Here is a 26,090-nt window from a genome sequence, read left to right on the forward strand (position 1 = left end):
CATGTGTGGCCATAATTTGTTTGTCAAGGAATTAAAAGTGCCTGGAGGACCACTGGAAGCTTGTGCATGGTGTCCTCTGGCCTTCACCCCATGAGCCCTTTCTCTCTGCTGACTGTGCTTTGTATCCTTTTGCTGTAATAAACCACAACTGTGAGCACATCTATATGCTGAGTCCTGGAGTCTTCCTAGAGAATCAGTGACCCTGGGCATGGTCTGGGAGGACCAGACACATTTTACGCGGGGACAAAACTCTACACAACTCAAGAGGCCAAGTGAAAACCTTATGTTTACAATGCTCATCTTGAGTCGTGAAGAAAAGGTTGGATCCTATTCAATAAAACTGCCCAACCAAGTGATGGAACGTGTTAAGAAAGCGTCCTAGAAAAATCACAAACAGAAATAAATGGGATTCAGCACTTTATTAAGTGGGGAAGGTGGGCTGCTGCTTTCTATCTGACTCAGGACCCCTAGACTTAGGACCCCCTACACAGGACAGGTGTTTGGATGATGGGTGACAATGGTGATCAATACTCACATCTGATGCTTACTCATGCTGTGAGGTCAGCATTACTATCCCTATCTAAAGTACACGAATCTAAGAGTCCAGAGAAGGAAAGCAACTTGCCAGAGGTCACACAGCTTGGACCTTTGCACACGCCACTGACTGGAATCTCTCTGCTTCTCCCTCCCACAAATTCCTACTTGCTCTTCAGACACTTTCATGTCACTTTCTCATCAAAGTCTGAGTCGAACCTCCTGGTAAGGTTAAGTACTGCTGTGCAATTCTCATCATGGCCTGCATTTTCCCTCTGTGGCCCTATCACGCGTATAATTAAAGAAATACTGAGTGTGTGTCTCTCCCCAGCCAGAGAGGCTCCACTAAGGCAGAGACTATGGTTATTCTCTAATGTATCCCCAGCAGCTGGAATACAGTAGGTCTCAATAATTACTGGTGAAAACTGAAGACGGGGGAAAACACTTGGTAGCTACTTAAGAGTTGTATTAGGTCTCACTGCTGCGAACAAAGAGTGGGGCCTGGAGGGGTTCTTGGAGTCGAAACCAGGGGAGGGGTAAAAATTGCAGGCCCAGAGACACTGGCTGTAACATGCTTACAAGCCCAAAATGGTCTCCATGGAGACCCAGTCAACCTTCTGGCATCAGGATGGGTGACCCATGGGGTCTAAAAGATGGCAGAAGAGTGGGTACCACAGGGGACTGAGACTCCAAGTTCAGAGGGTAAAGAAATGAGGAGAAATCACCAGGGGAAGACAGTCAAGTTGAAGAAATGAGGAGAAATCACCGGGGAAGACAGTCAAGTTGAAAACACCCATCATCTCATAACTCCTTGAAAGGATTCTGAAAGAGCAGATGGAACATCGTGATGTCCTGAAATTAACCAAACACCTCTCAGCCCCTGAATTCAGGAAGACCAGAGCGGAAGCAGACAACCTGGCTCTAATCCAGGTTTTGCCACTGCTCGTGTTCATCTCTGCCTGACACACAGGGAGGTCACCTTAAACTGTCACCTAGGCTCCTTCCGGCTCTCATAGTTCCAAGTGGAAAAGTCTTTCAAAGGTATCTAAGGCAGGTGAGTTGGAAAGTTTGGATGAAGTGCCTCAGACTTGGCCCTTGGGGGTTCATATTTAACTGTGCCTGGTCCGGAGGAGGCTAGAATGGCACACAAGATAGCAGGGCTTACCAGCAAGGACTCTGGACTAAGACAGACCTAATGTGAATCCTGGTTTTGCTACTTCCTAGCTGTGTGACCTTGAGCAAGTTGCTTCACCTCTCTGAGCCTCCGTTCTCTTCTCCGTGAGACAGGTGTAAGTAACAGGACCTACCTTGTACAGAGAATGATAAGATCACGTTTGCCAGGCACGTGGTCCAGGGTCAGGCATGTGGCAGGCGGGCAGTGGATGTTAGGACCGGCATGGTCAGTACTGGTGCTGTTACGGGGGCCTCTCTCCTACTTACCTCCAAGGATGCCATGCAGACGACTTTGTTAGCATGATAGAAGAAAGTGGGCAGGACGTCAAATATGGTCGTTTCTGAGAGTATTAATTTCTACAGGAAATGGAAGTGGGAAAAAGAAGGAAAAGGGAATGTTAACGAGTTCTAACCAGCAGTCAGATAAGCAGGAGGGATGGGGGCAGGGAAGGAGGTTGGTCGTATTGTTATCACGAAACGTTGCCCATTTCCCAGGCCCACGAGATCTGAACATGGAGGCAGTTCTGGGGTGACTGCTCCCAGGGCTCCCAGCTCCAGATGTGGAGGAGGTGCCTGGAAGCCTGTGAATGAGGCAGATTTAGGAGGTGGGGGAGCCCTGGGAAGATGAAGCCATGACCCAACCATGTGAGTGCTCCCAGCTTCCAATAAGCTCCATGACACATGAACTTTTAACATCACACCTCCTGGGAGAGCCTGGCTGCCTGAGGCTCTGTCCATCCTGCAGGACTCAACCTCTCCCAGAGCCTCCCCTGGGCAGCCCTGGCCACACTGGACTAAACCACTGGAGTTGGCAGCTGTGCCCTGCACCCGAGTGCCAGCCCATCGAGGGAAGGGGAGCCCGCTTCCCCACCCCCAGGCCCCACGTGGGCCACGGCGCATGCTCTCTGCCAAGTGCATGGATGGAGGTGGCCTCACCTTGAGGTTTTCCGGGCAGAACTGGTGGCCATACATGTCGATGGCAGACAGGAAAATGGACTCCACCTGGTTGTGCCTCAGCTCATAGGAGGGGAGGTGGGAGGCAATCAGGACCTGCATGGGGAGGGGACAGAGGGGCTGGGGTGAGCCATCCTCATGGGGAGGAGCCAAGGGGCGGGTCCTGCAGCAGAGGGGACATGCACGGTGGGGGCCGCGTGTGGGGAAGGGCGGCACCCTGTGACGTCATGCACGGTGGGGACCACGGCTGGCGACCCTACCTGCCTGGCTCTGAGGGCCACTTTGCAGTGCTTGCTTTTGCTCAGCTGAGTGAGCTCGCTGAGGATGGAGGTCAGCTCATCTGACAGGGAAGGGTCTGGGCCACAGAGCTCATCCTTTGGGGGAGAGAAACAATCCAAATGGCTCTCTGTTCTACCAGAAGGAAACAGGCCAGCATTCACCCTTGGCCAGGGGGGTGGGGGTGTGGCTGCCCCCGCAAACCCGCACAGTGTGATACACATACCCTTGGCCACTCTCCACCAAGTACCCCCCTATTCATTCACTCTCCCATTCATCCACCCCAAAACATGCCCTAAATTCCTGGCATGAAGAAAAAGACAACAAAGTCTCTGCCTGCATCACTGTTAATGGCCAGCACTTATCAGGTACTTACTATGGCTGGGCAAGCAGCTAGACCCTTTCCACTCATTTCCTCAAATGCCCCCAACCCACTGACAAGTTACTACATGATTCCCATTTTACAGATGAGGAAACTGAGGCTCGGAGAGGCAACGCGCCTTGCCCCAAGGCTACCAAGCACGTGCGAGGCAGAGCCAGATTTGAACCCAGGGCTCTCCTGTCGCTATGGCCTCTCCGTCCTTCCTCTAAACGTTGCTGCCTGACTTATGGAGCTCAGTTTCAGAGAAGAGGGATGAGGGGAAATAGAGGCAGTTATGAACAAAGAGTAAGGGCCACATGGGAGGCTTTGGTGAGGGTGTGTAAGCTACCCTCCAGGAGCCCCAGTGTGAGGGGAGCATCTAGGGCCTGGATAGGTCAAGGGAGGCTTCCTGCAAGAAAGAAGATCTAGAGGTGGAACTTGCAGAAGAGGCAGGGATGAGGGTTCCTACGTGCATCCCTCCTCTCTGCTTCTGAACAAGGGACCTTTCTGCTGGAGACCAGGGCCGCATGCGACTGGTCTTTGCAACTCCTCTTATGCCCTAAATGCAAGAAGGGCTCGGTAATGGCTCAGAGCTTATACTCCCTCAATACCCACAAAGACAGAACAATGAATGCTGGGAATCTGAATGCCTGGGCATCACACCCCCCCTTCCTTGCACCAGGCCGTTCTCCAAGTGGTCACCAGGTGGTGGTGCCAGGGGTCATTCTTTTCCGCATCTGCTTCTGCATTTTCCTAATTAGAATGAGACCACACTGTTTTTACAGTCAGAAAAAAATTTTTTTAACATATTAATATTTCACACTTGTACACAAACACATAGCATGTCAGTGCTGAAGAAATCTCGTGGGAAATTATTCTAAACTTTCTCTCCCTCCCAAATTCTGATTTGCTTTATCAAGTGGCGGTGGCATTAGTCTCCATCATTCCACCAGCCTGTGACTCCAAGGATAGCACAGAAGGTAGGCGCTGTCCAACAACCAGGCTAGTGGTTTTCTAAGAGAGGAAAGACTCAGGAGTTCCCTGTGGCCTAGTGGTTAGGATTCTGGGCTTTCACTGCTGTGGCCTGGGTTCAATCCCTGGTTGGGAAAGATCTTGCAAGCCGTGTGGCATGGCCAAAGATAGGAATAAAAAATAAATAAGAGAGGAAAGACTCAAGACAAGTTTTGTATGAAAAATTTTAAAATCTGGCCACCACACTCTACACACAAAAGTCTAAAATACTCTCTTTCTTGTTAACTTTTGTGAAGTGGTCCCATGGCGTGTATTTTAGTTCACAGCATCATGTTTTGTTTTCTCTGTTTTGTCATTAGCAAAGTCCTATAACCACTGAATTGATGTTCAGAAATGAGGTTCCCTGTAAAGACTCAAAAACATTTCATTTCCAAGTAATCACTCAATTAACAAGTCTTTGCTCAAAATCTCCAAAGCATCAAATACCGTCAAATGCAAAGAACTCACCATTTTCTAGCAAATGGAAACAAGAGAGCCAGAAGAATAATGAATCTCACATGTAACCCCCAAACCACACCTGCTACAACATTTTTAGCCTCCTTCACCAAGAAGCCCCTGGCAGTGCCCTAGTTCTCTGATCTGGGGGCCATTCCACCAGGCCGTCCTCTTCCCCAGGCCATCCTCTGATGAACATTATTTTTAAGAACTTCATGCCCAAAAGAGAGTTATTATGTACACAAAGAGTAGCAAACAGCAGAATAACCCACAGACCCAAGCCCTGGCCTATGAACAAATGGTGAGTGGACTGTAATAAATTATAGGCATCCTTTGTTTTACAGATACTCACACTTAAGAAGACTCCATCCAAAGGAGGTACTTTGAGAAAAGGGTTATATTATTTTAGCAATGAAATTCCCCCCAAGACTAGATATGTCCTTGGTCTTAAGTGCCCAATCCTGGCTGCATATTGCAATCACTTGGGGATCCTTCCTCCCAAATTTAATTTTTTTTTAAATTTTATTTATTTTTGGCTGCATTGGGTCTTCGCTGCTGTGCGTGGGCTTTCTCTAGTTGCAGCGAGCGGGGGCTACTCTTTGTTGCGGTGTGCGGGCTTCTCACTGCAGTGGCTTCTCTTGTGGAGCACGGGCTCTAGCCACGCGGGCTTCAGTAGTTGTGGCATGCGGGCTCAGTAGTTGTGGCTCGCAGGCTTCAGTAGTTGTGGCGCATATGCTTAGTTGCTCCGTGGCATGTGGGATCTTCCTGGACCAGGGAATGAACCCGTGTCCCCTGCACTGGCAGGCAGATTCTTAACCCCTGCGCCACCAGGGAAGTCCCCCAAATTTAATTTTGAAGAACTTCAAAACTACAGGAGATCAGTACATCGAAAATTATCCAGATTCAGCAATTGCTAAACTTTCACATTTGCTTTTCTAGTAAGCATACGTGCATGCCTGTACACACAAACACACTCTCTCACTCTTTTCTCTCTCTTTCAGTTGCAGACACCATGATCCTTCCCACTACTTCAGAATGTACCCCCTTGAGAAAAAAGATCTCTCCCCAGCTAACTGTAGAACTGTTAAAACACTCCAAAAATTGAACACTAGACCAATATTATTATCTAATATACAGTCCCCGTTTAAACTTCCCATTGGAGAAGCTTTCAGAAAGTACTAATGCCTGGGCCCCATCCACAGAAACCCTGAGTTAATGGACCAAGGGTGGGGCCTGGGCATCTGTATTTTTTAAAAGCTCCCCCACCCCCACCCCAGGTGGTTCTCAAGTACAGCCTGGATTAAGAGAATCTCATGCTGCATTAGGAGATTTTTAAATGATTCTCTACAAAAATATCAATATTTATGAATCCATTTTGTTAGGGTGTTAACTGCCCTATAAGCCCAGGCCCAAATCTGGCCCACTGCCCAGTTTTGTAAATAAAGTTTTATTGGCACAGAGCCACACTCATTCATTCACATATTGTCTATGGCCACTTTCACGCTACAATGGCAGGACTGAGTAGTTTCAACATAGGCTGCATGGCCAAAGCCTGAAATATTTACTCTCTGGCCCCTTACAGAAAAAAGAAATCTGCCGACCCCTTCCTGCTATAAGCCAAGCCCAAGTCTCTGCTACTATCTGCTGATCCTGCATTTTCTAAGTCACGTCAAGGAAAAAAATCTTTAGCTATAAAGGATTGCTAATTATTACCCAGTAGGAGGAGAAATAAGAACAAAGACATTCCACGCTTCACCAAGAAGGCAAAATGAAAGCCCTACCGGAAGACTCGGAATCCAATACCCCTTGACTAATCATAGCTCATGACTCTGGAGCCATGCTGTGGGTTCAAATCCCAGCTCTGTACTTATAAGCTGGGTACCCTTGGGAAAGTGATTTCACCTCTCTGTGCTGTCAAAGGAGGATGAGAACGGTACCGACCTCCTAGGGCTGCTTAGGGAATTAAACAAGTTAGTATTTGTAAAGCATGTCAGGAGTGCCTGGCACACAGTAGGTGCTTTGTGGGTTAGTCATGATCTCCCCCAGGGGTCAACAAATCCTACCTACTGCCTAGTTTTATAAGCAAAGTTTTATTGGAACACAGCCATGCCCATTTGCTTACACTGTGCCACAGCAGCATTGAGAGGTCAGGGCAGAGACCATATCCTGGGCTAAATCTAATATATTTACTCTCTGGCCCTTTCCAGAAAAAGTCGGTGGAGCCCTGAGCTACCCCCACTCTGGGTAAAGGGTGACTTTTCTTGCTTACGATCAACATGATCACCAGCTGGTTCTTCTTGGCCACCTGCGCGTGGGAGAAGATGCAGTCCAACACCTGGGACATGTCTGGTTTCAGCTGCTCCCTGAGGTTTATCACACACTTGTCGTAGTGGGCTGCAGGGAGACAAAAGGCCACGTGGGGTAAGGCTCGGGGCCCCTCCTGCCCCCGTGGGCTTGTCACCAATGCTTGCGGTGGCGACTCTTGCCTTGTTGGAAATGGTGCTCAACCAGCAAATATCTTCGCAGGAGATCCAACACCACCGCCTTCATGTAGCCCCGGGTCCCACTGCGGTATCTGGGGAGGAAGGGAAGGCTGGCTTAGTGATCAACTCTACTTCCTGGGGTGCCGGAGTTATCCACAGCCAGGACTTTTATGATTTGAATAAGGAGAAAACACTAATAAAGAAACTGGAGGCTGCTCCCTCTAATCTTTAGGCCTGGGAGGGATGTGTGAGTTAGTTCATTTGTGCTAATAACTCCGCAGGCCAGAGAGAGCAGTGACTTGCCCAAGGTCACACATCCAACGAGAGGCCAAGCCTGAGCCTTTGGATGATGCCTGCTCGTCCCCAGAGAGAAGGAAAAACACTTACAGAGTTGGGATGCTGAAAGGGGTCAGCCTTGCATGCATGGTTGAAAAGCAAAAATTTTCAATTAACCACTCAATGTATAAAGACAGATTGGAAAACAAAACAAAACAAAACTTGAAGGACATTTACCAAAAGATCCCTGTGTAAATTTCACTTCCGTTTTAAAACCAAATGGTAACCTGGATGTTCCTTAAACCATTTCCTCTTCTAAACTATTTCAGAACACAGGGAATTGAGTGTGTAAGAGAATGTGATGCTGAGTTTTAGGGAAGCTGAAAGCAGCTTCACCCCAGCATCACCAAAGGGCAACAAAAGAGAGGAAGAACCTAAAATACTCTCTTATTCAGATGTGATTTTAAAAACACACACGAACACAACATAAGACAGAGCTTTGCGATTTATATTTAACACACAAAATCCTGCTATGGAATTTGATTCGTTTGTCATTTGTTCATTTCTCCCAGGCATTTCCATTGCTGAAGGATGGGTTAGCGTTAGCAGCCTAAGGGAGGCAAAGGGATCCTGCACATCCACCTGTGACTCTCACTTGGTGGGGAATCCAAACTCCCATCTCCTTCCTCAGCTGCGATCCTGTCTTGTTAGTATGAGTCCCCATGAGCCAGGGAGCGCCCTGAAAAGGACGGCATTTTCCCATAGTCCTATATCCTCTGTACCTCTGATAGTTTCTGCCTCATGGCTAACATGCGCTGAATGAATTCGCTGAAGTCTGAGAATGTTTGGATTCTGTCCTTATAGGCAAAGCTTTCTTGCTGGGTAGAGTTTTCATGCAAAAGGGCAGTTCTTTTTATCATCAGAATAGTTCTCCCTGCTCAAGAACTACTTAAGATAAAATACAAATTCTTCGCCAACTCCTCCTTTGCAAGGATCCCCCAAAACCGCAAGGATAATCTGTATAATCCTTTACAGCCTATAAAGCCATCTCATCCCACTGTCTCATAATCAAAGCTACCACAAGGACTCACTATGTGTCAGCACTTTACAAAAATCAATCTGCTCATAGCTCAAAATGACTTATGGTGTGTGAAGTGTTTTTATCCCCAGTTTACAGACTGGCAAACTGAGATTCACGGAGGTAAAGGGTGTTGCTTTGTTCTGCTGTTAGGAAGGGCTGTGCTGGGGCTGTAAGTGGGGTATCGGACCCCAGGCACTGTCTCTCAGTCTTAGCCTGCCCTTAAGATAGCACCACCCTGGGGCAATACATGGATAACTGAGTGTGATAACCACACCCCAAGGAGGGCCCGGGACTCACTTCTGGACCAGCTGCACAATGCTCTGGGTGTTCATGAAGAAGACCTCCCGATCGGCCTTCCGCTGCAGGGTGGCCGCATGGCAGTCCAGGATGGTGGCTATCTGCATGGGAAAACAGGACAGGTCACAGGCCACTCAAACCACACAATCTGGTTGCCACGCAGAAGTCACCAGAAGGACCCACCACAGGCTCCCATGGGGATCCCATTCAAAAATTTAAAATTCCAGCCCCAAAGCCCTCTGGCCACCCAGAAACAGCTCTGCACACCCCACTCAACACGTGGCTTGAGGATTCAAGAGCTCAGAATGACAACAATCACATAAAGACACGCACCACTGTATCATCCCTCTCCACAAATTCAAATGCTCTGGGGAAAGAGGAGAAGGGAATTTCCAACCCCAGGGAGCATGAGGGTGTTGGCTATGGGGGTCCTATTTTTACAGTTAGATTTAATGCGATTGGCATGTTGTCTGTGGCGACAAAAAAAAAACATGTAATGAGAAACCTGCATCAATAACAAATTCCCAGAAGGTTCCAACATGTATTTTTCTCAACTGGGGTCCCTGAGAGCTTTGTTTTCATTATTTTTTGGTTGAGATAGAATTCATATACCATCACCTTCCGCCCCCCTTCTTTTAAAGTGTACAATTAATTCCGTGCTTTTAGTATATTCACAGAGTTGTGCAACCATCACCGCTATCCAATTTCAGAGCGTTTTCTTCTCCCCCAAAAGAAATCCTATAACCATTAGCAGCTACTCGCCAACCCCCCTGCCCCCAGCCCCTGGCAACCACTGATCTACTTCCTCTTCTCCGTGGATTTGCCAGTTCTGAATGTTTCATATAAATGGAATCAGGCAACACGTGGTCTTTAATGATCGGCTTCTTTCACTGCGCATCATGTTTTCAAGGTTCATCCCTGGGGTAGCATGAATCAGTATTTCATTCCTTTTTATGGCCGAACGATACTCCAACCTAGAGGTTGACCTCTGGGAATAAACTGACTTACACTGACCTCGGGCGCCCCAAATTGCTGACATGTGGGTGGGGTGATGGTGGGAGGCAGCCCTTATAACCAGGCAGAGGGCATGAAGATAAAAAAGAGATGGCTCTTCAAAATGCAGATTTCCTTTAAAACGCCTGATAAAAGCGACCCCAAAAAAGAACAAAACGAGGCCATTGTAGAATTATTAGAGATTTCTGATACTACCCGGGAATGGTTTCCATTCTTAAATAATATTATATATACATATAGCCCCAAGATTGTCACCTTACACAAAGCAGAGGGGGAGAATCAGTTCTACACACTGGCAAGAAGAACTCACAATGTCCTCTACTGTGTCAGCCAGCGTATTTTTGGAAAACGTTCACTCTGTTTGCACCAACTGCTTACTCCTGTTCCGCAGCCAAGTTATACAGAGTGAGGCCTAATAACTGTTTATGTTCCTCTAAACAACTGTCGTTTTGGGGGAAATGCTGCGATCCTGCAGAGAAGACGTGAAAGAAAACTCTCAGTCCCCAGCATCTTGGCTGTCAGTGGGTCTCGTGAAGCCCGATTTGATCAGAGACCGGACGTCCGCACTGATGGGGAGACAAGTTCCCAGCGGGGCTGGAGTGGGGGTGGGGGGCACCCACCTGCTGGCTGGGGAACTGGCACAGCACCGAGGTGATGTTGCTGGCGTACTGGGCCATCACCCTGCGGACAGCCTTCTCCACGGGGGCGGGGATGCGGCCCGACACGCTGGTCATGATCTCCTGCAGATCCAGCAGTGGCAGCGTTGGGTGCCGCAGGGTCATCAGGAGCTTCTGCACCCAGTCCTTCAGCTGCAGCGGGGAGCACAGAGTCGGCCCAAGGCTGTGCTGGGGGCATGGGCACGGCCGCCCACCATGGGGCAGCTGACACGCTCAGCCCATCCAGGCCCCGTGCACTTGAGTGGCCAAAGATCTAGACCCAGTGGCCTGTGGAACAGTCCAGAGTAGAATGGCCCCCTGACCACAGGGGGAATGAACACCCAGTTTCCCGACCCAGGAAGGCCCCACTCCCCTCTCCATGCATCCAAACAGCCAGCCTGGTGTGGGGATAGAACACCAGGCCCTGGGAAAAACGAACATTTGTGGGACGCTGGCTTTGTGCCAGACACTGTCCTAGGTCCTGGATTTGCATATTCTCATTTGATCCTCAGAGACAACCCCACAAAGTAGGAATAATCATTATTTGCATTTTCCAGTTGAGGAAACTGAAACACAGAGAGGTTAATTAAGTTACCCAAAGTCACCCAGCTAGTAGGAAGCAAAGCCAGGAGGCAAACTCAGGCAGACTCAGAGACTCTTAACAGCTGCATTGCACTGCTTCCGGCTCACCCGGAAGCAGAACTGTTGATGGTCTTTGAATGGGGAGGATAATGGCGCCAACCCCATAATGTGGCTGTAAGGTTTAAAAATGAAACCATGCACACACAGGCAAGTGCAAAGACTTAAAAAAATGTTGTAATTCTAGCAGTTAAGCAGCATAACCTAGGGGCTAAGTGCATGGACTCTGAAGCTAGGGGGCCAGGGTTCAAGTCCCCTCTTTGCCTCTTCATGGGTGAAACCAGGCAAATTTTGTAGCCTCTCTGTGCCTCAGTTTCCTCACCTGTAAAATGGAAATAATAACAGTTCTTACCTCCTAGGTTGTTGGGACGGTGAAATGACTTAATAAGGTTCAAGTACTTAGAGTAGTAGATGGCACATAGCATGTACAGGACAAGGGCTGAGTTATTACTACGACCACCAGCACCGTGATTGGCTTTTCTGGGATGGAATGGGATGTAGCAGTTTTATAGTTACTGACGTTGAGTTTAGCAGCATGGGTCTTTCACGGAGGTCTGAAAATTTGAGGACTTGTTTCTCTACAGACAACGGGACCCTGGGATGATGAACAGAGTTGTGTTTCTGGACAAAGCCCTTCCTCGCTGTCTCTTTAAGAGGGTGACCCACATCGACTCCTTTCTTAACTTACTATGTGAACATTCTCAGTGTTGAGCTGAAGCCAACCCCAGAAAGCAATGTCACCTTTACAACAGTTTATAATCAGAGAGAAACATACACTGATGTTTACAATGAAACTGAGGAACTTCCTGAGAATGGGTCCTTGATAGAAACAACAGAGGATGAATCATTTTCTCATTTCTTACCTCAATAAAGATCTCTGGGATCTTCTGGCTCTCATGCGGACCTATGCACGTGTGTGTGATACACACCTACCCTGCCCACGTGACCCACCTTGATGCTAAAAATAGGCTCCGGCAGACAGTAGCCCTTCATGATGTTCCTCAGATTTTCCAGGACACTGCGAAAAACCTGGTGCAGTTTCTCTCCGAGGATGGGCAGCGTTGGTTGGGAGGGGAGCTCTCCCGTGAATGGCTCAGCCTGATGGGACACCACAGGAGTCAGAGGTCAAGGCCACTGTGGCCTCTGAAAGAGACATGCAAGCCAAGGGCCGAGGCAGAGCTACCAACACACAATATACACAATACACATAATGCGGTTATCATGAAGCCTGCGGGGGAGGGGGGAACAGAAGAAAACATTGTATTGGAAAGTTAAAATTGCTACATTCACACCCCTGTGTGAGGTTTCCACATCTTCCCCTTTACAAATGTCAGAGTCAATTATGTACCCCAGATAATTCTGGAGGGCATTAGATGTGATTGAAAACAAAACGTTCACATGTTGAGATCTGGGGAAGTGATTCTGGCTTCTACATGAGTTAACTTGAATTTCATGCTAACTAGAGCAGCCAGTTTGTAGCCAATCAAACATACACTGTACATGAGTTTTAATTGTTAAATAAAAGTAAAGAATGTCCACGTTAAAAATAAAGATGAAATGCCTCCCTTCCTCGGACGCCCATGCTGGTTCTCCTTTGATGATAAGATTCCCTTCCCAGGTGCCAAGGCCATATGGACTCGCTGTGTGCATGCTGATCTGTTCTGTTTGTGTGTGTGTGTGTGTGTGTGTGTGTGTGTGTGTCCTGAAACCTTGAAGGAATGTATCCCTGACTTGTTTCATGTTCTTTGTTCTGACAAGACATAAAACTGTGCTGAAAAAAATGCTCCTTGGGAGCAGTTCCTCAGAGTTATCTGAAAGGTTGTCTTTCGGGCTATGGTCCTCAGTTTGGTTCAAATAAAACTCTTTGCTATTCCTATTAAAGACTGTTTATTATTTTTGTCGACAGATGTTTTTGTTTTGCTTTGCTTTCAAACCAAGATCTATTTATTTCTATTTATTTCAGTCTCACTCGAACCCCAAAGATGAATGCCTAGCAGGGTGAAAATTTAGGAAACTGTCATGCAAGTGTACGTGTTTTTTTGTTTTTGTTTTTTTTTTTTGCGGTACGCGGGCCTCTCACTGTTGTGGCCTCTCCCGTTTTGGGCTCCGGACACGCAGGCTCAGCGGCCATGGCTCACGGGCCCAGCCGCTCCATGGTATGTGGGATCTTCCCGGACTGGGGCACGAACCCGTGTCCCCTGCATCGGCAGGCGGACTCTCAACCACTGTGCCACCAGGGAAGCCCGTGTACGTGCTTTTTGTAAATCATAAACATTTAGCCTTAAAGGATCCCCAAATAAAAAGCTCCCTAAAGGGGCAACACTGACTTAATGTATCCATTCGTCTGTTAATTTATTCTACAAATATCCACTCAACACCAACTGTGGGAGGCACTGGGACCCAGGAGCTGGGGCATGCTATTCTGCTGGCCCAGAACCCTCAGCTTCCTGTCCCTCGACTCCACTCCCAACCCTGCAGGCTCCTCTCACCCTTGAAGATTAACCAGAGGGTCTCCCCTCTCCACAATCTGCTGCTGGCTTCTCCACCTGGGGCCTCACAGCCAGCGGCCAAGCGCAGTCCCTCTGACTGCACTTACTGAGCTGAATTACAAAGGCTTATCTGCCTGTCTTTCTCACGGGCATCTGTGAGCCTCCTGACCTGTGGCTGGGCGCTGTCTTAAGAACCTAGCCCGGGAAACGTTTGCTAAAAGGAATCACAAAGCAAGCACAGACCTTCCTGGTGATCTAACAAAGCTCAGTCTATTTCTAGCTTTGGTAACCCTCTAAAAAGAATAATGAAAAGAAGGAGAAGAAAACAAATGAAACTAATAGAATAGTCTGAAGAAAAGAATCGATTTGATTTTTTAAAAAAATGCTTTTCTAGCTTTTCTTTTTTCCTGGGCATATACACTAATTATTGTAGAGAAAACAAAATTACATGCATAGATGGCAAGCCACCTCCCCGCAGGCCTGGCTCACTCTAGGAGGGTAAGTCATGTCATGTCACAGAGACCTGACAGCTCTATATAACGTACTGGGGGGATGATGTTTGCGTCAAAGTTCACAGGAAGAACCCTTCCCCTGTAAGCGTCTGGGAGAAGGTTCTTCCAGGCAGAGGGAGCTGGCCCCAGGGGGACGGGTCTGGAGCATTAGATTAAGGGAGGGGTAGTGGGGGAGGAGATGAAGCCAGGGAAGAAAGCAGGGCACAGCTCAAGGGGGGTCTTGGAGATCATCGGAAACACATGGCTTTTATTCTAAGTGGGATGGGAAGCTGCTGAGAAGGATGTGAGCACAGGCAGACACACTCCTACGCCCATCGTGCTGGCTGCTGGGAGCAGGTGGTGGCGGGAGATCCGGGGCCACAAGCCTATCTGGCTCACGGGGTAGCTGTGCCGGGTGCCACATACCGGGTGCACTTTAGAAGGGTCATCGAGGTCCAGCCTGGCCACCACACAGCCTGCTTCCAACACAGCCCCTGGGCGCTTGACGTACTTCACCCGGCCACTTTCCTGCACATTCAGGGTCGTGATCATCTTCATCACCTGTTTTGCAGAAAGAAGAAATTAGACGGAGCCCACTAGGACTGGCCGGTGTCACCCCAAACTAGTAACTCTGGAGCAGGGGCCGTGTCATTTACATTGAATGACTCCGTGGGCAGAGTTCAAGCGGAGGGGAGAGAGGGAACCAGCATTTACACAATCTGTTGTGTACCAGGCACAGTGCTGGGCATACATTTTTTCCATCTGCAAAGCCAGCCAGAGAGGTAGGTGTTCATTGTGCCCATTTTACAGACATGGAAACTGATCTTTATTTCCAAAGAAGGCCTCTCTCTTAGAAATACAGATGAATCATACGATGTAGGGTGACTGACACACACATTCCTAAAATGCGGTGCATTTTGTGACCAGCTCCGGTTTTTAAAGGCAGTGAGAAAACCCTCTGGGGAATGAAGAACATGACTGCAGTACAGTCATCAGCCCCTTGAACTGGTCTGAGAGTCGGGCCGTGTGGACGTGATGAGTTTTGTTAGTACGTGTGGGCTGCAGACCGACAGGACTGTCCCACCCTTTGCTCAGAAGTTCACAGCTTGGGCACCCAAGTCAGCCAGGCCTGGGATGGAACCCTGCTCCCACCCATCACTCTGTGATCTCCACACGTGACTTCCCCTCTCTGAGCCTCAGTTTTCCCAACAGTAAAATGGGAGGAAATGACAGTCTTGCCTCACAGGGCGCTGATAAGGATGAAGCAGGATGGCACATAGTAGGAGGCCGACAAGCGTCAGCTACTACCGTTGCTGTATTTTCATTACAAAAATCACTATTTTCCTGGGCAGCAGAGAATGGAGGCCGGGTTTGAATCCTGGCTTGATGTGACCTTGAGTGAGTTCCTTAGCCTGCCTGGGCCCCGTGTCTTCATGTACAAAACGGGGGTCCCATTTGTGTCCAACTTATATGATTGCTGGGAAGATTAAAGAAGGTAATTAAAGACAGATAAAATGCTTAGAATAGTGCTTGCCATGTGGGAAGTGCTTTGCTTCTGTTGGCTTACCACTTTTTGGTTTTTTTTTTTTTTGCGGTACGCGGGCCTCTCACTATTGTGGCCTCTCCCGTTGCGAAGCAACAGGCTCCGGACGCGCAGGCTCAGCGGCCATGGCTCACGGGCCCAGCCGCTCCGCGGCATGTGGGATCTTCCCGGACCAGGGCACGAACCCATGTCCCCTGCATCGGCAGGCGGACTCTCAACCACTGCGCCACCAGGGAAGCCCGGCTTACCACTGTTTAATTGTCCGCATCATGATCGTTCATCGGTTCTTACTCACTCCTGGGGAGGTATACATTTCTGAGATTTTTTTTTCCCTTTGGATATTGCAGGGAATTGGGGCTGAACCCCACACACATGGCTCTCTTAGGAATCTGCAGATGACAGCCCAGGTGAGAGGGGAGGTCTGTTGGCTTAGGTGAAGCAGCATTGGCAGATGGCCCTCCCTGGGGGAGGGGGTGTAAGGGAGACCTGGCTGCAGCCCTCCCTCCCTCCCAGGGGGCTAGCTCTGCAGTCACCTCTATCTCAGCATAGCTGCCCCCAGCCTCGATGTGGTCCCCGTCCTCCACCATGTACTGTATCAGCTTCCCCGTCGAAGGGGCTCTCAGGACCGTGGGATCATTCTCCTTCTCAAACACACACGTCTTGTTGCCGATGGTGATTCGGTAACTGGAGAGAGAAGGAGTGGGGAGGTGGTGGGGAGACTGGGGAGGACCGTCGACCCAGGTGCCCGAGTCAGGGTTTCGACAGCCTCTTCCCTTCCTAAAGGCAGCCGGGAGCATCACCCTGTGTGTGGGTTGAGGGACTTACTCCATTTTTCCCAAATGGTAGCATTTGACAGTTACCGCAGAGACTTTGGGAGTGAGCTGGGTGGGACCCTTTACTGGCTGAAAACTAGCTCCTTTTCCTGACATAATTCCAACAGGCCCTGGCATAAAGAAAGCGATCAATCACTATTATTCAGTAAATACTGACCCACTGAAAGCCTTCACCTTAGAATTGGGAAGAGCATGCCTTATCATCATCTTGAACATTCTTGGCAGATAGAACACGGGTTAAAAAGAGGTAAAAAAAACACCGATCTGGGATGAATCTAGTCCACCTTCTTCCATCGAGGATTCGGAAGGGAATCTAACTGGAGTTTTTTCAGGCACGGTGCCTCTGGAACCCCACTCCTCCCCATCTTATTCTCTTGGTGGGGGGGGGGTCTTTGCTGCCTTTCCGTGGGGGTGGGCGGGTCTGTTTCATCGTGTGAGCTCAGGGTGGTCAGACACGCTGGACCAGGAGGACACGCGATGCCCCCGTGCAAAGTGCTTCCGGATCATCCCGTCCTCCACCCATCCAGACACAGAGCAAGCTTTCCTGCCGCCATCTGTTCGTTCGATGTGTCTCTTCCCCCACAGACTCCATGAGTCACGACCACGGCTGTATCCTAACACCTAGCGCGGCATCTGGTGTAAGCAGATGCTCAATAAATAGCCCCTTCCCTAATCGGACGACCTCATCTTCTCCAAGCCTTGATCTGATGGGTGTGGACACTGCAGCTCAGACCCGGAGCCTCTGGCACTCAGCACACACCTTGCAGGCCGTGGAGCTGGGAGTCACGTCCCATTCGGCTCTGAACCCTCCCTAGTCACTAGAAAAGGGCCTCCTGGGAGCCTCCCATAAATGCCTGCCAGCTGCATGGAATTCCAGCCGAGAGATTAACCTCTCCAGGAGCCCCAGAACGTTCCAGAGAAGGTGCCTTAGCTAAGACCCTCAGACCTGCAGGGGACAGCTGGCTCTGTGTGCCCTCCATGACCACACACCTGTCGACCTCCTCCTTCAGGTACGTGGTGTAGCTGCTGCCACTGTAGGACAGCAGCAGCCCCCCGTCGTTCAGCCGGTGGGCGTCAATCTCGATGTGACAGCCGTTCATGATGAGGACGAACATGGTTGGAGACTGCCGGGCCACCTGTGGGGACAGTTCAATGTCCCCACCTGAAATGAGGATGCCTGCTTGACCCGGTGCCCCCAGAGCACCGCCTGGCCCCCCTGACCACAAGCAAAGGCTAGTGTCCACAGCGGGAGTGCTGGGGTGGACACCTCACCTCTCGAGACCCAGCCCTCGCTCACCCCAAGGGAGCAGCGACGGGGAGGGAGCCCGGGGTCAGCGAGCCACACCTGCGCTGTGGGTGGGCTAGTGGCTGCCGGCCGCAGGTGTAGCCCCAGGCCGGGCATCACTGTCCATTGTGTGCCCTTGAGGGCTGGGGGCTTTCTTCTGATCCTGTCTCCAAGCAGGGTTGCCCTGGGAGCCCGGGAGATGGGGGTCTTGCTCTGGGTGAGGCAGACCTGGGGCCTCCATCAGTGGCCTGGACATGGACTTGGGCTCTGCCTGCTAGACCTGGCCCTGCCCAGGGGCACACAATGGATCTGGGACACTGGAAGGAGACATATACGGCCAGGCCCTGGCCTCAGCTCTGCATTTCAATCTGAAATACCAGCCCCACCTGGCCCTCAGTTCAAAGTATGTGCTCTCTCTCAGAAAACTAACACCCTAAAGAGCCCTCAACCTCTAAAAAATATATATAGTGACAAAAGATGGCAAGAAATAGAGGAATATTTATTGCCACGTTATTTATGGGAAAACCTAGAATCAAACGAGCTCTCCAACAGTGGGTGCCGCCATGGAATGTTCTAGACTGCACTGTCGAATATGGTAGCCCCTAGCCAGATGTTCAAATGTAAGTTAATTAAAATTAAATGAAAGATAGAATTCAGCTCCTCAGTTACACTCGCCACATTTCAAGTACTCCATAGCCCCAGGTGGCCCATACTGGACAGAGCAGATTTAGAACATTTCCGTACCTGCGGAAAGTACTATTGGACCGTGCTGCAGACTCTAAACTGATGTTAGGAAAACTTGCTAATAACAGGGGGAAACTATAGGCCATGACAATATCAAAGCAGTAAAAACATCTGCACTATGATCTTAACTTTATAAAAGCAATGCATAAGGAAAAAAATAACTGAAAAGAAGTCTGCTAAAACGTCTGAACCCGGGCCACAGCAGTGAACGCGCAGAATCCTAACCACTAGACCACCAGGGAGCTCCCCATGGTGGACTGTTTTTCTGACGCTTCATGCTTGTTTGCTGTTTTGAAATCTTCTGCAACGAGCATGTGTCATATTTAAAATCAAGTTGAGGGGACCCCCAGAGGTAGCCAGGAAGCATCAGAGGCAAAAGGGAAGCGATTTTACACACGTTACGTGGATAACACACTTGTGTGGCTGAACGACGCCTGAGAATCTCCAAAGCTGAAAGTTCAATGTATGCTCAGCAACGTTCAAAATCAAGTAAGAGAAAATAAAAATTCTGTTGCCTTTTCCATGGAATGTGAGGCTGGGAAGTGCTGGGGAGGCCCTGGCTTCCCAGGGACACATCGCTCCAAAGGTCACCCCGACTTGGACCCGGGGGACTCACCCTGTGCTCGCACATCTCAAACATTCTTTGATACTCTGCTGAATTGGCCTGGGACGGCTCAGGACGGGTAACTAGATATTTCCAACAGAGAAGAGCGACCCTGACAAGCTCCAGGGATGCCGGTGACAGACCCGGAAGCAGTCAGAAATCCACACATTGATTCTCGGTGCAGAGACGCTGGACAAAGCCAGTCTCACAGCCCTGGGAAGTGCAGCCAGATGCTCTGCTCTTGAGCAGTGGTCCGGCTCACACTGTGTAAGGGGTTGAATTATGTCCCCCCAAATTCAAGTCCTCCCTGGAACCTCGGCTTGTGACCTTAATGGAAATAGGGTCTTTGCAGATGTAGTTAGTTAAGGAGGGGTTGTGCCGGATTAGGCTGAACCCTAAATCCAGTCTGACTGGTGTTCTTGTAAAAGAAGAGACCCAGAGAGACAGGCACAGAAGGATGAGGGTGTGAAGACAGACAGACAGACACAGACACACTCAGAGAAGGTGGCCGTACAAAGCCAGAGACTGGTAGAGACTGGAGTGACAACCTACAAGCTAAGGAACACCAAGGACTGCCCACAACTACCAGAAGCTAGGAATGCATGCTCCCTGGGACCCTTCAAAGAGACCATGGCCCAGCCAACACCTTGATTTTGGACTTCCGGCCTCCAGAACTGAGAGACTATAAATTTCTGTTGTTTGAAGTGACACCAGTTTATGGGACTTCATTACGGCAGCCACGGGAAACCAACACATGCTCTAACGTGCCTTGTGAGCGTGGCTCAAGCCTACGGGTTCTGGAATCCAAAGACCTTAGATTTCAAGGTCATGGGACTGCACGGGGAGTCCTGGGACCAAGCACGAGAAAATCCACTGCAGGGATGGCCCACTGCAGAAATAAAACTCCCTTGAGCCACCAGAGTGTGGGAGACATCTAACAGGGACCTTTACCTTGAGGATGTATTTAACGCCTCCGTAGATTAATTCTACATCCACAATGTTCAGCAGAGAGTCTGCGGGGAGGACCTGGCCCCTGAGAGAGAAGACAGACCTGTGGTCAGTTTGGGAGTGACCAAGAACTCCGCAGCCGTCCATCCCCTGGATATGAAAATCCACCCACTCTTTGCCTCTTCTAACTATCAACACACCTGATTGATAAAAGGCAAGGAATGGAGAGTCCCAAGGAACCTGACATCCCTTAGAACTTAAGGAAACTGCTCTTGCTACAGGATGTGACATTTCAAAAAGGCTCCTCTAAGAAGCAATAACCATATTGCTTCTTGAAAAAATTCCTTATGTGGGAATTCTGCCACCCGCTTATGAAAGAAACGAATCACGGATTGGGATTCTATTACCATCCAAAAGCATATTCTCCAAGCACTAAGAACTTTCGCCCTTCTAGTTCCCTTTCAGTAGCTTCCTTTGCCTACCACAGTGGTTTTCAAGGTGGGGTCTGCCTCTACCCCGAGGACACCTGGCAATATCTGGAGACATACTGGATTGTTCTGACTTCCAGGGGGAGAGGGGATGCTGTGGATGGGACCAGGGATGCTGCTAACTTCCTACCCTGTCCCACAGGACAGCCCTCACCGCAAAAGAGGACCCAGCCCAAAAGGTCAGTGGTGCCGAGGTTGGGAAACCCTGGTCTATCCCAAGAGGGAGCTCCTGGCCACTTCCACAGGGTCCATTTCACTGGACCTCTGATTCAGGTGAGGGTCTGGGAAAGGACCATTTGTAGAGGTGACCTATAACCTGCTTTGCTTCTCAAATCCACCTCCTCCTCTCTGGACTCCTGAGTGTTACGACGTATCTTGCACAGGTCAGCGCGAATAAGCGCACCGCTGTCTATAGGATGATGGCTGTGTTGGCCTCGAGTATCCCTCCCCTCCCGCCCCCTACCCCAGCGTCTTCTAGGGCAGCCCGGGTTTATCCAAGGACTTCTACAGAGGCAAGCACGTAGGAGAGGGTCACTGATTGCTTGCTGATGGATTAACACCCAAACAAAGCGTGTTTCTGCCTCACTTGCCACCAGCACACATCCCAAGAGGGGAAAGGAAGTACCCATGGGCCCCACCTCTCCAGCGAGTGTAAGAAATCCGTCATGCAGGTCCTGAACATCGAGTCGGCCACGTTCAAGGCTCCGCACACCACCCCGAGCATGATATCCGGCTTCTCGGCCTGGGAGAGACTCTGCACGTCAGTATCCACAGTGACCAAAGCCACGCGGAGCCAGGAGGGCTCCAGGACCCCCGGGGGAGACACGTGCAGCTCCCCACCTGCACTTTCTCGGCAATGAGATTATCCAACCAGCTGGTGTCAATGTCGTTGTTCTGGAAGCTCTCGGTCTCCAGGAGGTTGGTGAGATATTCCACAGTAGTCCTGAAGTCGCCCCGGATGGAGAGTTCCTTCAGCGCCACCACCATGTTCCTTGAGGGGAAGGCACACGGATTGTTTTCCCAATGAACATACACGTCATCAGAGGTCTAGAGTGGTTTCCAGTGAGTCAGAACCACACAGAAGTTTAGGGAGGGCCCTGAGTCAGACGGCTCGGGGCAATGTCAGCTCCAGCATTGACTGGTACAGCAAATCTTGGGCCAGTGGCTTAAATGCCTGGGCCTCAGTTTCCTCATCTGGAAGATGGGGGAATAACCCTGCCTTCACACAGATGCTTGGGGATTAAAATGAGACAGTCTGTATAAAGCACATGGTCACTGATCAATAAACCTTAACTGCTATGAAATGATTTATTACAGTGATTATAATTGTTATTAACCATGCCAGTTGCTCTGACTCCCTCTCCCGCTGGACCTACCAAAATCCCCCAGTGTCCCAAGAACGAGCCGCTCTTCACCTGTCCACACAGCTGTCCAGTGTGCCTGGGTTGCACGAGTAGGCGGCTAACACCAGTGCCCCCCTCTGGGCGTGGCGGTCACCAGCCCACACGTGCTTGGCTGTAACCACCTCCAGTTTCCCAGAGGGGCTGCCTCCCCCCAAACAGGGTGTCCAGTCCAAGGGGCAGAAACCTCCGCTCTCCATGAAATAATAGGGAGAGAGTTATGGGGAAAAGGCACCAGACGAAGAGGGGGCATAGGAACCCTTCCTGGGAGAGGAGAGCTTTCACACCAGTTACGACGCTCCTGCATGCTGCCAGCAGGTGTGACAAAGGGGCCACGAGACCCCAGCAGGAGGGTGAGAAAATGAAGACGCAGTGAGCTTAAATGAGGGTGTCAAATAGGCTACTGCAAGTTGGGTGTGGGACCCGAACCTGCATCTACAGGCTGAGTCACTGGATTCAAAGGTGACCAACTTGTCCCGGTTGGCTCAGGACTTCCCCAGTTTTAGCACTGAGAAATCCCACATCCCGGGAAACACTCAGTCCTGGGAAAACAGGGACAGTTGATCCCCCTCTTGGACACTGACAGCAATAAGAGCTGGAATTTTTCCTTCCTATTCTGCTGAAGTGATTACTGGCCACTCACAGTGTGGGACAAGACACAGGTCCCTTCACTCAGAGACAGCTGGGCTGGCTGACCACCATCCCACCTTTTACTAATCCTTATTTGCTCCAAGCGTCTCAATTTTTCACTGATTAAGATGAATTATTCAAAGCTGGCAAAGAAACTCTCTCCCTCAAAGCAGCAAACGCCATTTAATTCATGGCTAAGTGCCCCAGCCCAGACAGATTTAAATGCTTTGCAAATGAAATGTCTTTCACTCTAAAAGACACCTCCACAAGAATGTTTAATTTTACAAACTGAACTGGTGTTTACCTTTTTGTTCCCAGGTCAAGGCAGGAGAAATGTTAAGATGAGGGAGTTTTGATCGCTAATTTTTAGGGAAATGCAAATCAAAACTACAGTGAGGTACCACCTCACGTGGGTCAGAATGGCCATCATTAAACAGTCTACAAATAAGAAATGCTAGAGAGGGTGTGGAGAAAAGGGAAACCCTCCTACACTGTTGGTGGGAATGTAAGTTGGTGCAGCCACTGTGGAAAACAGTATGGAGGTTCCTCAGAAAACTAAAAATAAAATTACTGTAAGATCTAGCAATCCCATTCCTGGGCATATATCTGGACAAAACTCCAATTTAAAAAGATACATGGGGCTTCCCTTGTGGCACAGTGGTTGAGAGTCCGCCTGCCGATGCAGGGGACACGGGTTCATGCCCCGGTCCGGGAAGATCCCACATGGGCCCGTGAGCCATGGCCGCTGAGCCTGCGCATCCGGAGCCTGTGCTCCGCAACGAGAGAGGCCACAGCGCTGAGAGGCCCACGTACCGCAAAAAAAAATAATAACAAAATAAAATAAAATAAAATAGGATCTGCTCCCCATCTCCTAAAGTGCTGCTACATCTGAAGCAGCAGGTTAATTTTTAGTTTCTCAAAGGGAGGGAGGGAGGGAAGGAAGGGAGGCAGGGAGATACTGACGAAATGGCCTCTTCCCGGTTCTCTCCCCAGGAGAAGCAGTGCCCAAACTGGGAATCGGCAAATTCATGTAAGCCTCCAGTGGCAGCCACGCTGAAATAACCCCACACGTTCTTGCTGCTGCGGAAATTCAACTCCTGGACCGTTCCAGAGCTCGGCTTAAACCCCTGGAGCCCAGAACAGAAAAAGCAAAATGGAAGAAATAGTTACTCCAGATATATTTTCATCAGAATTAAATCCTAGGAAAACCCAAGAGCCCCGCCCCCCCACACCCAAGAGCTTAGCGTGACGAATAAAACACTGATACTTCTCACTAGGGGTGCAGGTGTTTCCAGGTGAGCACGTCAATGTGTGTCATTTTTACTTAAAAAAAAAAAAAAAGTCAAAAAACCACCACCAAGTGGGACCGGTGATCACTGATGGAGCTGAGCGAAGGTACATACTGATTTTAAATGTTTGCCATTGTTGATAATAGAAAGTGTAAATAAAAGAGGAGTTGGCGGGATTTCCCTGGTGGTCCAGTGGTTAAGACTCCATGCTTCCACTGCAGGGGCCACGGGTTCAATCCCTGGTCAGGGAGCTGAGATCCCACATGCTGTGCAGCACAGCCAAAAAAAAAAAGAGGAGTTGGATTTCCAATTCCAGATTATGAACATTTCAGCAGGTAAGGAAATCCAGGGTTAGCCCTTGCTGATGCTAACACACACATAATTCCCTTTGCGGGGATGACCCATCCCCTTCTGAGTATAACTGTGGTAAAGGGAGGGGTGGGTTGGATCCTCTTGCTGGGATTAGAACCCTTGAAGCTTGTGATGGAGGCATTCGTTTTGGCAGACATGCCTGGAGGCAAGAGATGGAAAGTTCCAGGTGCCTGGGCTATTTCTACACATGATCCTCCATCCTCCCAGGCACCTGTGAACAAGGCATCAACCCTCTGAAAATTTCCCCTTTTGCTTGTCCACCATCAGAACTGACTGTTGGCCTGTAGCCAAAGATCCCAAACTAATACAGTCACCATAGTTTAAAATTCTTTCATTAAAAAGGTGGGGGTGGGGTGGGAGGACTTCCCTGGTGGCGTAGTGGTTAAGAATCCGCCTGCCAATGCAGGGGACACGGGTTCGAGCCCTGGTCCGGGAAGATCCCACATGCCGCAGAGCAACTAAGCCCGTGTGCCACAACTACTGAGCCTGTGCTCTAGCGCCCACGTGCCACAACTACTGACCCGCGAGCCTAGAGCCCGTGCTCTGCAACAAGAGAAGCCACCACAATGAGAAGCCCGCGCACTGCAACGAAGAGTAGCCCCTGCTCTCCACAACTAGAGGAAGCCCAGGCACAGCAACGAAGATCCAATGCAGCCGAAAATAAATAAATAAATTTATTTACCAGAAAAAAAAAGGTGGTGGGGGGGGGTAAAAATAAAAAAACCCAAACCTCTCTTATCCCAAATTTCTTTTTTTTTTTTTTTTCCAAATTTCTTAAATGTAGTTATTAAACAACTAAATTGTGGTAGGTCACGGAGATTATGTGACCATCAACTGTCAGTAAGCATGTAAACTTGATAGATGCCAGCTGGTTGGTATCTTAAGGCACAAGTAGGAACAAGTCACACAGGGACTTCTTAGAATGAACCAGATTGTATGTTACAGCAAAAAGTTCATGGGGCCAGAAATCCAAGGGCCTGTGCTCTAAACCTGGCTGTTTGTCCCAAAGATGGACGTGGTCTATAAAGTCCACCAGTGGGCCTTGGCCATGGCCTCACCAAGTCCCGGGTGTGAAGGTGGTCACCCCAACCTCCGAGCTGTAATGTGGGGTCACAAAGCCCAGCGGCAGGGCTGTCATGTAACTGACATATGAAGGCATCTGCCTGGTACCTGGGACACATCACATGTGGATAAACTGTGGCATGTCCCTTCCCGCATCCCTGCGTCCTCGCCTATAAACTGTGAACCTGGGTGTCTCAACAGGCTAAGGTTCGGGGTCTGCCACATGCTGAGAGGTCGGAGATGGTGGAAACTCAGGGCCCTCAGACTTGCCTCATCTGGGTTTTCGCTGGTGATTCTGGCCGCAATGACGTGGCCTCGGGCGATGGGAGGGTTGGAAGGGGTCTCAAAAGAAATGGGCGTCACCCCCCATGGGGACTCTCCGTAGAGAAGCCGGATATCCTTCAGCCGGTGCAGAGGCACGCCCATGGCGATCTGAAATCAAGAAATCCATCCCAACAGAGGGTCAGTCCCCCAACGTGGAGGCCAGTGCTAGAGGCGATGCAGGTGGTGGTAGGGGGTGAATGATTTCGGATATACTGAGCTCCTCCTGTGCCCACCAGACCGGGCGACATGGTGGCAGGAGAGGCACGGAGAGAGAAAGACAGATGGCTTGACCCTGTCCCCAAGGAGTGAACTGTGTCGCTGGGAAAAGAAGCGACAGTCACAGAACAACATTGCAAGCATCAAATAAAAGTTACAGA

General features: G+C 49.7%; 1 protein-coding gene across 6 annotated transcripts in view; it reads right to left on the reverse strand.

The window, feature by feature from the left end:
• ACACB (acetyl-CoA carboxylase beta) overlaps window positions 1-26,090 on the reverse strand; it is a 119,267-nt gene that overhangs the window by 38,432 nt on the left and 54,745 nt on the right. For all 6 annotated transcript variants that reach the window (XM_060028231.1, XM_060028232.1, XM_060028233.1 and 3 more), the window contains 16 exons: window positions 25,660-25,821; window positions 23,630-23,793; window positions 21,477-21,627; window positions 21,275-21,378; window positions 20,152-20,233; window positions 17,558-17,703; window positions 16,268-16,418; window positions 14,618-14,752; window positions 12,163-12,309; window positions 10,537-10,725; window positions 8,903-9,003; window positions 7,252-7,340; window positions 7,035-7,159; window positions 2,922-3,035; window positions 2,644-2,757; window positions 1,975-2,064 (listed from right to left, as the gene is read on the reverse strand). In XM_060028231.1, the coding sequence (XP_059884214.1) occupies window positions 1,975-2,064; window positions 2,644-2,757; window positions 2,922-3,035; window positions 7,035-7,159; window positions 7,252-7,340; window positions 8,903-9,003; window positions 10,537-10,725; window positions 12,163-12,309; window positions 14,618-14,752; window positions 16,268-16,418; window positions 17,558-17,703; window positions 20,152-20,233; window positions 21,275-21,378; window positions 21,477-21,627; window positions 23,630-23,793; window positions 25,660-25,821 (2,064 nt within the window). The remainder of the gene's footprint in view (window positions 1-1,974; window positions 2,065-2,643; window positions 2,758-2,921; window positions 3,036-7,034; window positions 7,160-7,251; window positions 7,341-8,902; window positions 9,004-10,536; window positions 10,726-12,162; window positions 12,310-14,617; window positions 14,753-16,267; window positions 16,419-17,557; window positions 17,704-20,151; window positions 20,234-21,274; window positions 21,379-21,476; window positions 21,628-23,629; window positions 23,794-25,659; window positions 25,822-26,090) is intronic.

The sequence above is a fragment of the Delphinus delphis genome, chromosome 13 (genome assembly GCF_949987515.2).
Source record: "Delphinus delphis chromosome 13, mDelDel1.2, whole genome shotgun sequence".
Lineage (NCBI taxonomy): Eukaryota > Metazoa > Chordata > Mammalia > Artiodactyla > Delphinidae > Delphinus > Delphinus delphis.